The following is a 13,926-nucleotide window of genomic DNA, read 5'->3' as shown; positions in this document are numbered from 1 at the left end:
CTAAACTTGGATATTTTTTTTTTCTAAACTTGTTTGGCACTGCTTCCTCCTTCAGTATCTGAACATATACATGGAACAATTTTTAGTTCATGGACTTTGATATATTTGACGCAGTTCTCACATGAAATAATTATTACTGTAGTTCTACACTTTGGCTCACTTCTGCACATGCTCCAATTCAGTTAACTTATTTCTACTGTACATACAATCAACCTTTGGTGTATGCTAGAAACCACCTATTACCTGATGTTAGCTTTCTTTCTGATGATGGTGGACCATCATCCATGTCTGTTTTTCTTTTCTTTCCTGGTTCTTCTGGTTCATCCTTGTCTTTAGCATCGTTCTTCTTGTCTTGCTCTTCTTCCTTTGGTGGCATAGTTAACATGACAGGTCTTCTGTTACCTGTCTCCTCGTTGATCTGTAAAAGAGAGTAACAAGTTTAAGAGTTTACAATGTGAGGTGACCAGGAAATTGTAATCAAACCATGCCCATCAGATTATGCTCATTAAGTGTTCACACAACTAATACAATGGCCTTTTACTTCATAGATAATCACATTATGTGTACATCAAATGTTAGTTACATCAAGCAATGAAATCTTTATCTCACAGACAGACATACAACCAGCTAGACACATCTCGTACACATGCATCCCTTCACAGAGAGACATACAGAGACAGACACACACATACAACCAGCTAGATACATCTCCTACACATATGCCTTCCCACAAGACATACATACATACATACATACATACATACATACATACATACATACAGAGACACATACACATACACATACACATACAACCAGCTACAAACATCTCGTACACACACACACACACACATACATCCCTTCCCACAACAAACTGACAGACGAACAGACAAAATAAACTTCATACACTTCCTTCCTTTGAACTGAAAACCTTTGATTACAATGGAACCTAGACAACACCTACCTGAACCATGTGGTTGAACTGTACTGTATATCTCCTTCTACCAGCGGCAAACCTAATACTTGATTCACCAGCATAATAGGCATCATCTATGGTCTTGTTATTATTAGCACTATAATGACACCACTTGCCATTACGATCATCAAACCACTTCCATGTATGAGATGCAACTTTTCGTTGTTCTTTTCTCCGTTTTGTTGCCATTGATGTCTTTTCATACAAGTCTATGAGTAGCATCAAGGAGGCCAGATACCTTTGATGGAGAGATTCATGATGAAATGTGTCAATTGTAAGGAAATTTCTACTAACGATCGAATGACAAACAGCAGGACTATTATGTGAAGTGGACGTAGTTCTTATATTTCTTTAGGATATATAAATTCTCAGACCATTTTTACAAAGTACATTTTTTTTGTACATATTTGTTACAATATGGAACATGTCTTCTACAAGTTCTAAGCATTTTGATTTGAAACTAACACCAGTTGAATTTATGAGCTTGAATTTCACAAGTGACAATACTAATAGAAAACCTCGATTTAACTACTATAGTGCAATGCTAAATGTTGATGTATGTAAATGTTTTGACAGTTAAGAAGTCCAAATATCAGCACGTGTAGATAAATGACCCCAACTACATGTACACAGGAGAACTACTATGTGACAACTTACTTTGGAGTTGAATTGTCCTTGGCAGCAGCTAAACACTGTTGTGTTGCATCTAGTAATCTAACCAATGTATCCAACACAGCTGACTTCTCTACAGCCTGGGCACAAGGTATCTTCATTTGCTGTAAAAATGAATCCAATCAAAGTTAAACAATGTTGCCATGACAACCTGTTATTCAATGCTCCTGCATGTACTGTTTTAGTAATTCGTATGTTTATACTATCTTGATCACAAGGTGTTTAGAATCACATGACAGAGGAACTGCCATCACCCACTGGTGCAATCTACTATATTGAAGAACAATAGATTTAGTTTGCGTGTATCTTAGTAAACCGAAGGCTGGATTACCAGTGTCATATATATCAGTTTTGTTAAAACTTTGAACTGATATGACAATTACACATGAGAACATATAATTTTACCTCAAAAAGTAGACTAAAAAGATGTATTCTAGAGGCAAGTTTGGCAGCTTCTGGTAACGAAGTGAGTTGTTTGGCCCATTCAGATAACGTTCTGGTATCTGATGTAGTCATAGGAGCAGCAGCTTTTAACAGCACCATGGCACACTCAGATATCTGAAATTTATAAATATGTCATATTTGTCATCAGATAAATATAAAATATTTTTTTAGTATAAACTTTTATATATACATATATACAAACATATTGTTGCCGGATACTGCATATAGATGTAAGCTATGCCTTATCATGAATAAAGACAAAATTACATAAACATACCATCTTCAATAATGTATACACATATACAATGCATCATTACTTGTAATTCACAGACTAACATTAACTTGTAATCTTTGATATATTATGCATATGCCTATATTCAATTTGCCAATATACAAGATAGACAACCATAAACATGTATTCTTTGACATGTTACATGTATGTCAATGAACTGAAACCTTGTTATATTTCATAAATGTTGCACGATTAATTTCATTTTAAGAATCACGCTCTTTGCTTTTAATGGGTAATCAATCCGGTTGTCTCTAAATTACTTCAAGGTTACCTTATGTGATGTCTGGGATCACAGTTATATAAACTTACATGCCCATGAATTACATTGTTTTTCAATACATCAACGAACTGATATCTGTGAGAATGAATGTCCATGGAGTCTGGGTTCCTACTTAGTAGTGAAATTTCCACTCAGAGTAAAAAAAGAAAGAAGAGAATTCAAAATGTTCGACGTCGTCTCGTCAGCATCGAACTGATTTCTGTTTTCACATCAATGAAAGTACATGTACTGCTATTTTAGTGAAATGTCAGCAGTTTTGTATTTATAAGTAAAAGATTTCAATGGTCATACCTGTTGTACAAGGCATAGTAACATTTCATCTCTCCATTCATCACCATTCCTGACATTAGCAACCACTAACAGATCACACATCCTGTACACTGTGTCTGGTAATAAATCCAGTAATTTCAAACACCCTGGCATCATCTTGGCAGTGAAGTTGTTTAACACTTCCTTCTCTAAAGGATTTTCAATTCTTATCTTGTCTTTGTCTTCCAAAGATTTCCTTTGCTCCTCCTTTTTCTTTTCCTCCTCTTTCTTTTTCTTTTCTTCTTCCTGTAAAATGACAAATTATTGATAGTGTCTTAGGTTCAATATCGGTTCAAAATTTTTTTAATTTGGTAATAGGCCAGTCTGAATCAGGATAACATTCAGGTGTGGAAATGGCTGCCTGGTTGAATTCTAGAAAAATGGCGCCAATAGTGTTGTAGCACACCTGTACAATTTACATTAATTCTTAAAATGTATAATACTAGCTAGTATTCTTACATGTATGCTACAAGACATAAATTTCCTAAATTTCATAACACATTGAATTCATCTATGACACAACCAGCTGCACTAGTATAACTTTTGAATGTACCTCTTCTGTTGACATAAGAACATTTTCGCCCAATGACATGGCAATGGCTCTCATCATCTGATCTTCTTCCGTCAGTCCAAGGTCTGCCACCAAATCCTGTAAAAATAGGATGAAAAGCTGTCACTGAGAGTTATTACCCTACACACCCACTGTTTGATATGTTATACTGTCTGGTATATGTTATAGATCTATTAAAACTAAAACTAATCATTTTAAAAGCAGTTTTTATCCAAATATTCCCTACACTAGGAACAGTATATTCAAATCATAAGCAAGGGATTCCTGTGATTTTGAAGTCCATTGTACCCCTAAACATACATATAAAATGTGAACGAACCTGAGATCCAGTTGGTAGTGGAGGTGGATGAGTTAAGATCCATTCTGTCGCCTGTTCAATGGACGATGTATGTGATAGAGCTTCTCTTGCATGCTCTCTTGTGAAGCCCATGTCCATTAACTGAAATAAGAATAACACAATTTGAATTTATGGTACTGCCATAGTGCCAATCAATCATGTCAAATGTGACAAGTTTTCATGATTCATGTTTCATTTCATTTTTTTTTGGCATGAGAGACTGATTGCATACGATCATCTACACGCACATGTACACCAAGGATAAGATGATTGCTTAGATATTTTTTTTTAGGTATTCTCTGCATAATGAGGTTGATGGACACCTCTGATGCAGGCTTTATGGTACAAGCGTAACCTAATACACATCAAAGGTTGTTTTGCATATCAAATATGGCACTGATAATCCAGCCTTCGGTTTACTGAGATAGACACAAACTACATTCTATTGTTCTTCTTCAATGTGGTACATTACACAAGTGGATGATAGCGGATCCTGTGTTGTGCGACTCTAATCACAATATGATCAACATAGTGTAAACACTGGAAGCCCTAAAACAGCACTGCAAGTTCATTGAACTCTAAATAAACTAATTTTTAAGAAACTATAATTAAACCAACATCCATTCAGTAGCTTATCACTGTTGTATCAACATGTTGCAACGATAGTTTTAGTTTGTCTCTATCTTAAGAAAACCGAAGGCTCAACTACCAGGGTAACACCAGACAACATTTGATTTTTCAAAGGCAGCATATATGGGAAGATATATTGGCATACTCTAGTAGTGTACAATCAAAATGAAACAATTTTACAAATAAATAAGAAATAGTTTAATCCCTATCATTTGAAATAATTATACAAAAGGGTTAGCAAAACCCAATTTAGTAGCCTTCACCCTTCTTTATGCTGTGCCAACATGCACATTCTCAGGCCTTACATTGGTGCAATACTAATGACTAGTGCTACCAAGTTAACTACAACTGAAACATCTTATGTGATAGTCCCATAAACTTACCTGTTGCATATGTTGAGGATTAGGTTCTGGTTCTCTTGCTCTGCCAAGGATTCCTCCAAAGCCACCTAGAACACTGCTGGCACTTATGCCACCACTACCACTACTACTACCACCACCAACACCACCACCACCACCACCTGTACCACTGCCACTGCTGGTACCACCTCCACTGCCACCACCACCACCACCACCACCACCACTACCACTACCACTACCACTACCACCACCACCACCACCACCACCACCACCAGTAGTAGTAGTAGTGTTGGATGTAGAGGCACTCTCAGCTGGCACTCCTAAGATTAATTTCTCTTTTTCCATTCTCTCCATGATGACTGCCTCTCCTCTGAGGATGTGACAAAGGATTGCTAACATACTTTCAGACATTCTCCCACCATATACTTTTAAAGGCTTCCTGTCCCACAGGTTCATAATTGCATTAAATGCAGCCTGAATAACAAAACAAATACAACACAATATTTAAATGAACTCCTCATATATTACAAATATTAAGTTCTACACATTTTAACACACCTTCCATAATGAGTGCTGTAATTGTAAATTGTACACATGTTCTAAACATCGTCAGTTCTCTCCAGGGAGTACACAATCCACTGTACCCTCTGCATACACATTGGGTTAAATTCATATAGTAATTTCTATCCTATCAGCTCCCCCCAGTATACAGCTAGGTTGACAGGGCCACAATGTTTGCTCAAATGTTGCTATACGAAAACAGATGTCAGTGGCAGGCTTGAACAGTCAACTTGTAGATTCCAAGCATATCTCCCTAATCATTCAACCATCATGTCTCTACAAGCGTCTCAATGAAATACACTACTCATGCTATATTAAGACCAATGTATTTGCCTACCTTGTGTGTATGTATGAGAAACTGAACAGGACTGAATGGTACAATTCCAGGCTGAGATATCTTTGCAGGTAAAGTGTGAGGTGACTCTAATACTGCTTTGGTGTTCACCATCTTTTCAACAAGCATTAACCATGCATCTAGAAATTCACCAGTTCCATCTAACCAAGTAAACATAGAGAGTTTGTCAAGTGTGAAACGCAAACTTAGAGGTGTTAAAATACAATACACTGTTAACATAAAGATAAAAAGATTTTATCGTTTGGCCACTAGGGGTGTCCTTCACCCTCAGAGGTGACTAAGTCATTCTGCACTGTAGCATACCTTTAAAATCCCTTATTCCCAGCACTTCATGGCAGAAAAAGGATGGCATTCTTGGTTTAATACTATCTTTCAAATATTATTATGTGTGAAATGTGAAAACAATATGACAGAACCCCATGACAGCGAGTGCAAGTGTGGCATACTCGGGGTATTAGCATGAGCACTTGCAGTGTTCTCTGCGGTACTACTTTCGTAAGCGTGGCGAGTGGAAGTGCAGCAGAAAAGACTGCAAGCACGAGTGCAAATACCACTGAGTGTACCCACACTGGTACTCGAGCGGCATGGGGTTTGGTTATTTTTAGACGTTTATCTGAAACAACAAATTTACGTAAAAATGACACAAAGTGTTCACACACTTTTGTGTAGAACAGACAATCACGTCCTCATTTGCATGCAGATTTATTTTCAGTATTGCACTGCAGTGAAAATACCACTAGTATGCTTGTGCACCGGTGCAAGCAATCATGTAATAATAATATGGTTTCATATACTCTAATTGTACATACATCACACACAATCAGGACATAAATGTTCCTGAATTATTTGTTTGATATCATCTACGAGTCTGGCGAAGACTACTTACCCGGCAAATCTTCATGTTCTAGGCCATCTTTGACATCAAGGATTCCTCCATTCGATAAGGCCCAACTGAAGGTTCTGAAATGGTGGTGAGATGATGTATATTTGAATACTTAATATTTCGAGTTGACTAAGATCACAGCATCTATTACACTTCACAAATATTCCACAACAGTGGGAGCTCAAAAGCTGAGACTTGTATTACACACCATGGTTTGCTAAGAACAGTTTTATGGCCTCTTCACGCACACATGAAATGCCACGGCAACTGGAAATTTGTTTGTTATCGTAAACTATTACGTCAAGTGGCCATAAAACTGTTCTTTTCAAATGATGGAATGTAATACAAGTCTCTGTACTTCCAACATGCTGTGTCAAGTGTTATTAATCCAATTCAGTTGTTCACTTTCCCTATTTGTAAACGGTTCCATTCGTCCAGTCTGATGTCAGCAGTTGTATAAATTCATGGTTATGCTTTCTTGCAAAAAAATCTGTTTAACCATACATACTGATTAAACCAAATGCTACTATAGAGGGCAGTGTTTAATGGTTCGGTCTGTTCCACCATACTACCATACTCAATGGATATACCTACTTGAAGAGTGCAGAGTGTCCACCAGATGACATGAATTTCTGCAGCATTAGGTGATAGGGGTACTTCTTTTCGTCAAATAGCATTGACGAGGTGAAACCAACTGAACAGATGAAAAAAGTTAATCTGCAATGTAAAATATGAAATATTGTGAGTGTAAAATTTGGTAAGCCTTAGTTAATTAAATACAACCGTGAACCCCAAATACATGTACAAATGTACTTAGGTGACCTCAGTATCAGGAAAATCATACACAGTACATAGTCTATATAGTATCTTTTAAGTACAAATGGAACTAAACCACAATTAGCAAAAGCTACAGTTAGACTAGATATCAGGAAATATTTCTTCTCTCAGTGTGTCATACATGTATCTCAATGGAACAATTTACCAGTCTGAGAGCACATCATCCAAGCCAAAACTGTAGTGGACTTTAACATCCCTGCATGAGCTAAAACACCTCTACACATGATATCAGCGGATGAGCAATTTGCGAAGTCACAAGGTTCTTTGAGTTGCAGCAGGTTCAATTTTAATTTTTGAGGAGTGAATGAATGTAGGACAAACACTTACCTAAACCTTGGAGTAGGTGAGGTAGTCGGTGGTTCCCATGAGAGTCCACTTCCTAGTAACTTACAAAGAGAAGTTGCCGTCAACCTGGCAGGTTCAGGAGGTAAACTAGGATTGGAGGGTAAATGATGGCTTCTCCGTTGCCTGACAGGGGAACCAACACACAATTTGACAAGAAGTCCAAACAATTCAGCAAGTGCTCTCCCTAGCCTGGATGACGCCGACAGTAAAGGTTTGATTTGTTTCACTTGGTGTGCTAGCTGTGGTGTCATTTTACTTTTCCCCTTCCCATCTAGGGTAGTGTCTCCCTTATCCTCATCAATGTCCATTGGTGTTATGGTATCAGACGATGTGTCCATCGGTACACCTGCTGCATCATTAGTTCTTGCATTATTGCTAGTCATTGTCTCTTTCTTGTCATCTAGCTTCCCTTTTCCTGGTTTTCCAGGAACTACTTCGGGTTGGAAGTCTTTCGGCAGTAACTTTTCCATGTCTCCTTTGCCAAATTCTGAAGTATTAGGCAAGGAGTCGGGGGTGCACAGTGCTAACAGAATGGTACTTTCCCACACAAGTGAGGAATACAGTTTGCTAAGTCCCTCTAGGACATTTTGTCCCAAGTCTGATCCCCAGTGATTGATTGAGATTGTCCTGATGTCACTCTGTAAATAAACATATCATCGGTGAGTGTTTTTAGAAATCAGCTGCAAGCACTTTCTACAACTTACAAGTCACATGGAATCTATTTCCATTGGATGAGGGTTCTCTCCAGGCTTCTACAGATTCTAAGTTCCAATCATGATTTCTTCTGTACAGCGAATAAACCGACATGATAATTTTGTAATTTGTAAATTTTCCTTAACTCTAATATATTTCAAGGGCGAATACTGTGGATGAGCAATCATGTTTGAAAAAGAAATTTTCAGCAGTGGTGGTGAAAGACTTGTGAATGGTTGACGAACACACTTTTTCAATTTTGGGCCCCATACATACCTGAGCATTGATGTTACCTTTTTTTGGAGGGGCGGGGGTTCAAAAAAATGGTGATCTACACATTCACTAAATATGCTAATATTCTCTAGGACACCAACATTGAGTATCAAGACAAGATTTGCACTTACTGATCCTACCCTACACACATGAACAAACATCATAATGTATGCATGTGCTGCAGCCATTGAATGAAGTAGTGGAGTGGCAGACGCAGATAGAGGTGCTTCAACTACACTTGGTGAGTTAGCCAGCTCTCTGAGAAGTACTGAACCTCCTGGTAAATCCACTGGTTGGTGTAAAGGCTGTAGTGATTGTAAAACTTCATTCAAATGCAGCAAGCCTTGCTTCAACACCTGAGGTTCATGTGCCAAAGTCTGAAAACAAGTAAAAGTTTTTTTTTAAATTAATATGACTGACATGAACAACTACTCCACCTTGCCTAGTACAGATATTACTCTGGTAATCGAGGCTTCAGTTTACTAAGATAGACACGAACTTTAATTATTCTCACAACGTGTTGATACAACAGTGATTCACTATTGAATGGATGTCGATTTCATTGCAGCTTCAGTAGGGAGGCATCTCTGGAAAGCTGGTTCCATAAACTTGCAGTGTAGTGTTTTGGGACTTCCAATGTTTACACTATCTTGATCACAGGGTTTAGATTCACACAACAGAGGAACTACTATCATCCACTTATTAATCTACCACATTGGACAACAATAGTTTTAAGTTTGTGTCTATCTTAGTAAAACGAACTCTCAATTACCAGAGCCATGTTTCATCGCGATACCTGGTAATCAATATCTTTGTACTCAAATTCCAATCACAAAATGTCTGTTCACATATCTTACAAACAGGTAAACCATTCTGATGGGTATGCACTACATCTCTCCTCTTGTACATGTAACACTATTCTTATAGAAAGAGAAACTTACAAAATACAAAAAAAGAAAATATATTTGTAGAAGAATGACAAGAACAGTACTAGGGGATATTTGTGATATAACATAATACACTGACTCTGAAGTGAGTATACTTACCAGGATAGATTTACAAACACTGGCCACAGCTTGGCAAGCTGGTGTAGTAGGGAAATCCACAGGTAAATTGGGTAATCCCAAAATACCCATTAATGGCACCAACCCCTTTTGTGCTACAAACTCTCTGCAATGATCATCTGTGGTATTATTGCTCAGGATAGATTCTACAAATTTCATCTACAATAAGAGAAATATGTGAATTACATTGATTGCTAAGATCTTTACAAGGAAACAGGGTGAACAGGATGATCATCCACCTAAAATGGTGATTGACACCAGTAATTTCTCATTTCATCTCCATATCAATGGTGTCTATTGATGGCAGTATTATACTATATATCATCACAAAATATCATTTTTATCATATATTCAAGTAAATAATGTATGCAGTGTAAGATGTGGTGAGGATGTTAGAAAAGAATCAACACCTACACACTATACCTACTGCAACTTAGTTTAGCATTGCCTTTTATCACAAATACTGATTGTAGCAATATCTGAGGGACCAAGCAATGCTGCTGTTCTCTATAATGAATAATCATCAGCCAATCAGAATGTCAAAAAGCAAATGATTACATGCAAAGGTGTACACACGAACTAGTGGTATGCCTATTTTCAAACAATGATGGTAATAAATTAGTTTACTACATATTGAAAGTACAGTGCAAAGTTTACACTGTGTCACTGCATGATAAAATAATCTGTTATGGCAGTATGCTAGTCTAAAATTGATTCCCTGTATATTGAGAAGTCCAAAACAGAGTTTAGGAGTCACTAAACATTAGAAAGGTCTGTGGTGACGGTACAACTGGGTCACACTTCAGACACTAAACTAGACAATTAGTGTGTTGTAAAGTGCATCAAAAAAAGTGACTTACCACATTTAGCACATAGTCCAACAGTGGTATAGGTATTCTGGTTTCTGACCCAGATGCTCTAAAATAGAAAACAGTTTTATTAAATAATAATGTAAATGTTACATTTCACCAGACAGAATCATTGTTCAATGTATCCATATAATAGTTATATTTTTGTCTGTTAAAATGTACCTGTCAGTAAATTCTATTTGAAGCACTGTTTAAATTGCTCTGGGATCACTTTATTACTAGTTTGTGGTTGCAATTGTACCCTTGCATATTTTGATGAAAATGCTGCATTTTTATGTAACACTACAAGTTTACAATGTACATGTATACAATACATGTACTACTTTAGTAGAGGCAGGTACATGTACTATATAAGATTGAAAAGATCCTGTACTAACATTAAATATATATTAAAGTCTCAGTTTGGACTAAGATTAAAATTTAGATGTGAAGAATGGTTGTTTTGCAGATTTATGGAAAAAGTTGGTCCTCAACAACAGAAAAACCCTACATAATCCTTATGGCTCCACTGACAAGATAAGACTAATTAATGTAAGAACCTGGGTTGAAAACCTGGCCTCTAAATGATTAAAAAAAACACCCTGTTTATGAAGTAATGTATGCAGTGTAAGATGTGGTGATGACGGTAGATAATCAACACCTACACACTATACCTACTGCAACTTAGTTTAGCATTGCCTTTTATCACAAATACTGATTGTAGCAATATCTGAGGGACCAAGCAATGCTGTCGTTCTCATCTCGTGAGCTTGCCAGGTCACAAGTATTTTCTAGCACTAGGGCCAGTATTATCAAAGAAATATCAGGGAAAGTAATGGCAATTTTGAATGTTTTGATTCATATTTCAAACACAGCAGAACCAGTGACATAGACAACGTTGTCATGACATAGATGCGCATTGTTATGACGTAAAACAACCAGGGTTTAAATTCCACATTTTTTTTTCAACTTGGCTTGTGCATGATAGAATGTGTATTCACCATCATCATAAAAAAGAGAGTCATAACAATAATATTACTCTGGTAACTGGGCCTTCGGTTTTCTAGGATCAACACAAACTGAAACTATTGTCGCAACATGTTGATATACAACAGTGATAAGCTATTGAAGTAGGGAGTTAACATTCCATAAACTTGCAGTGTACTGTTTACAGACTTCCATGTTTACACTATCTCCATCACAGGGTGATTAGAACTGCACAACAGAGGAACCACTATCACCCACTTGTGTCATCTGTGACATTGAAGACCAATAGATTTAGTTTGTGTCTATCCTAGAAAACTGAAGGCTCGATTACCAGTGTCGTATATACATTACTCTATACAAATGATGCAAAACTTACTGTGCTTCTGTTTCTGTTTTCTGTGTACTGGTCTGACTAGTTGTACTGGACACGTCGTCTTCATCTTCTTCATCCTCACTGGACACTTCATTCTCATTAGCAGTGGATCTCATTACTGCAGGGGTTGCAGTTTCTGGTTTGCTAGAACTCCTACTACACACATACTTGGCATCTCTACCCATTGCACATACCTCTTCCAACAACTGCCAAAACACAAAGTATGGACACAAATTTTGGGGGTTAGTTTCTGAAACACTTACTAAGTCACTGGTACATGGGTGTATGGGGATGCATTGCTATGGTTATGGCTATAACATATACTTTTCTCAGCTTTAAATACTTCATTTGCAGGAAATTTAAATCATTTGAAGACATAATTTATCAAAGACCACACTACATCTCACCTTAATAATAGCCTTGGTCGCATCAGTTCTTAATGATGGCTGGTGCCTCATCAGTTCATCCATTGCACTTCCAAGATTTGATGCTGTATCACCTGAAAACAATCAAAATCTCTGATTACCAAGCCTTCAAAGATGAAATGCTGTTACTTCTTCTCACATTCTATAGCTGAATAAAAAACATTGCATGAAATGTACACAATGGGCTCAATAGATATATTTACCGGCAGGCTCAGAACTTCTTCTTCTCCTCATGGCCGGTAGATAGTCAGGAGACAGCAACACTTTGAACAATTTTTCAAACGGTTTACATCTAACAAAGGCTTGCAGACCACGGGCATTCAAACAGAGTGCGCTGAATACATTGGGAAGAGAACCTAACACTTCTTTAGTGGCTGGAACCTGATAGAAAGAATAAAACCATAACAACAATTCAACAATAATATAATCAAAGTTAATTTTGTCATGTACTATTTCAAAAATAAAAAACTGAAATTTAGCTAAGCATTACTCTGGTGTAATTGAGCCTTCGGTTTCGGTATACAAAATGTTCCTTCAGTCAGTTCTCTCTCCAGGGATGACTGCAGAGTGTTTATTTATAAAGCGAATATATGACTTTAGATAATACATGTAATGTTTGCAGAGAAAGATGTGGTGAGGATGTTAGAAAAGAATCAACACCTACACACTATACCTACTGCAATTTAGTTTAGCATTGCCTTTTATCACAAATACTGATTGTAGCAATATCTGAGGGACCAAGCAATGCTGTCACTGTCAAATTAAAGCTTGAATTCACTGTAAAGGAATTAACTCTAGTAGTCACAATACTGTATGATTGCTAGTGGATTTACTGTATGTTGAAAGGTATATATTAACTTTGAAACTACTGAAAACTCATGATTTGCTTGTACGAAAGTGATTTTCTACATTCATACATGTACATTTGTGTGGTTGGAGTGTCTATGGCCCATCCCTACTTGGAACTCTCTGTCATTATCAATCAAAACTGCTTACTTACTTACTTACTATATACACTCTTTTGTTCAAGTTGTTGTTCTGTTATTGTTTATTTGAGGGTATGCACGTTTACAGCCATGTTAGAGGCAGTTGATGCAGTAAGGACAAGACAAGATAAGACAAGACAAGACAAGACAAGACAAGACAAGAGGAGTCAAGACAAGACGAGACGAGACGAGACGAGACAAGACAAGATGACAAGACCAGACAAGACAAGACAAGACAAGACTCGACACCTGAAGACAAGACAAAACACTGAACAGCAGATTACATTAGTATATACTTACATCTTTTATAAGTAAGGCATGTAACATGACATCTGTTAAACCACTGTCTTGTAGAGGTGACAACAGTGATGGTTCTTGAAACACATACACTGTAACCAACTCACATGCTGCAAACAATATCAAAAATAA

The 13,926-nt window shown here is 37.1% G+C and overlaps 1 protein-coding gene across 1 annotated transcript in view; it reads right to left on the bottom strand.

The window, feature by feature from the left end:
* The window catches only part of LOC144453971 (E3 ubiquitin-protein ligase HUWE1-like), a 69,231-nt gene that overhangs the window by 42,748 nt on the left and 12,557 nt on the right, over window positions 1-13,926 (bottom strand). Inside the window, exons 18-36 of the mRNA XM_078145348.1 lie at window positions 13,798-13,904; window positions 12,715-12,892; window positions 12,494-12,585; window positions 12,090-12,292; window positions 10,739-10,796; window positions 9,861-10,037; window positions 8,946-9,191; window positions 7,831-8,486; window positions 7,261-7,383; window positions 6,670-6,743; window positions 5,766-5,923; window positions 4,892-5,341; window positions 3,861-3,980; window positions 3,524-3,619; window positions 2,953-3,216; window positions 2,051-2,203; window positions 1,631-1,749; window positions 962-1,211; window positions 244-418 (exon numbers count right to left, since the gene is read on the bottom strand). Coding sequence (XP_078001474.1) covers window positions 244-418; window positions 962-1,211; window positions 1,631-1,749; window positions 2,051-2,203; window positions 2,953-3,216; window positions 3,524-3,619; window positions 3,861-3,980; window positions 4,892-5,341; window positions 5,766-5,923; window positions 6,670-6,743; window positions 7,261-7,383; window positions 7,831-8,486; window positions 8,946-9,191; window positions 9,861-10,037; window positions 10,739-10,796; window positions 12,090-12,292; window positions 12,494-12,585; window positions 12,715-12,892; window positions 13,798-13,904 — 3,699 coding nt within the window. The remainder of the gene's footprint in view (window positions 1-243; window positions 419-961; window positions 1,212-1,630; window positions 1,750-2,050; window positions 2,204-2,952; window positions 3,217-3,523; window positions 3,620-3,860; window positions 3,981-4,891; window positions 5,342-5,765; window positions 5,924-6,669; window positions 6,744-7,260; window positions 7,384-7,830; window positions 8,487-8,945; window positions 9,192-9,860; window positions 10,038-10,738; window positions 10,797-12,089; window positions 12,293-12,493; window positions 12,586-12,714; window positions 12,893-13,797; window positions 13,905-13,926) is intronic.

Source organism: Glandiceps talaboti, chromosome 1, assembly GCF_964340395.1.
Source record: "Glandiceps talaboti chromosome 1, keGlaTala1.1, whole genome shotgun sequence".
Taxonomy (NCBI): Eukaryota; Metazoa; Hemichordata; class Enteropneusta; family Spengelidae; genus Glandiceps; species Glandiceps talaboti.
This window is presented reverse-complemented; position numbering and strand designations above follow the sequence as displayed.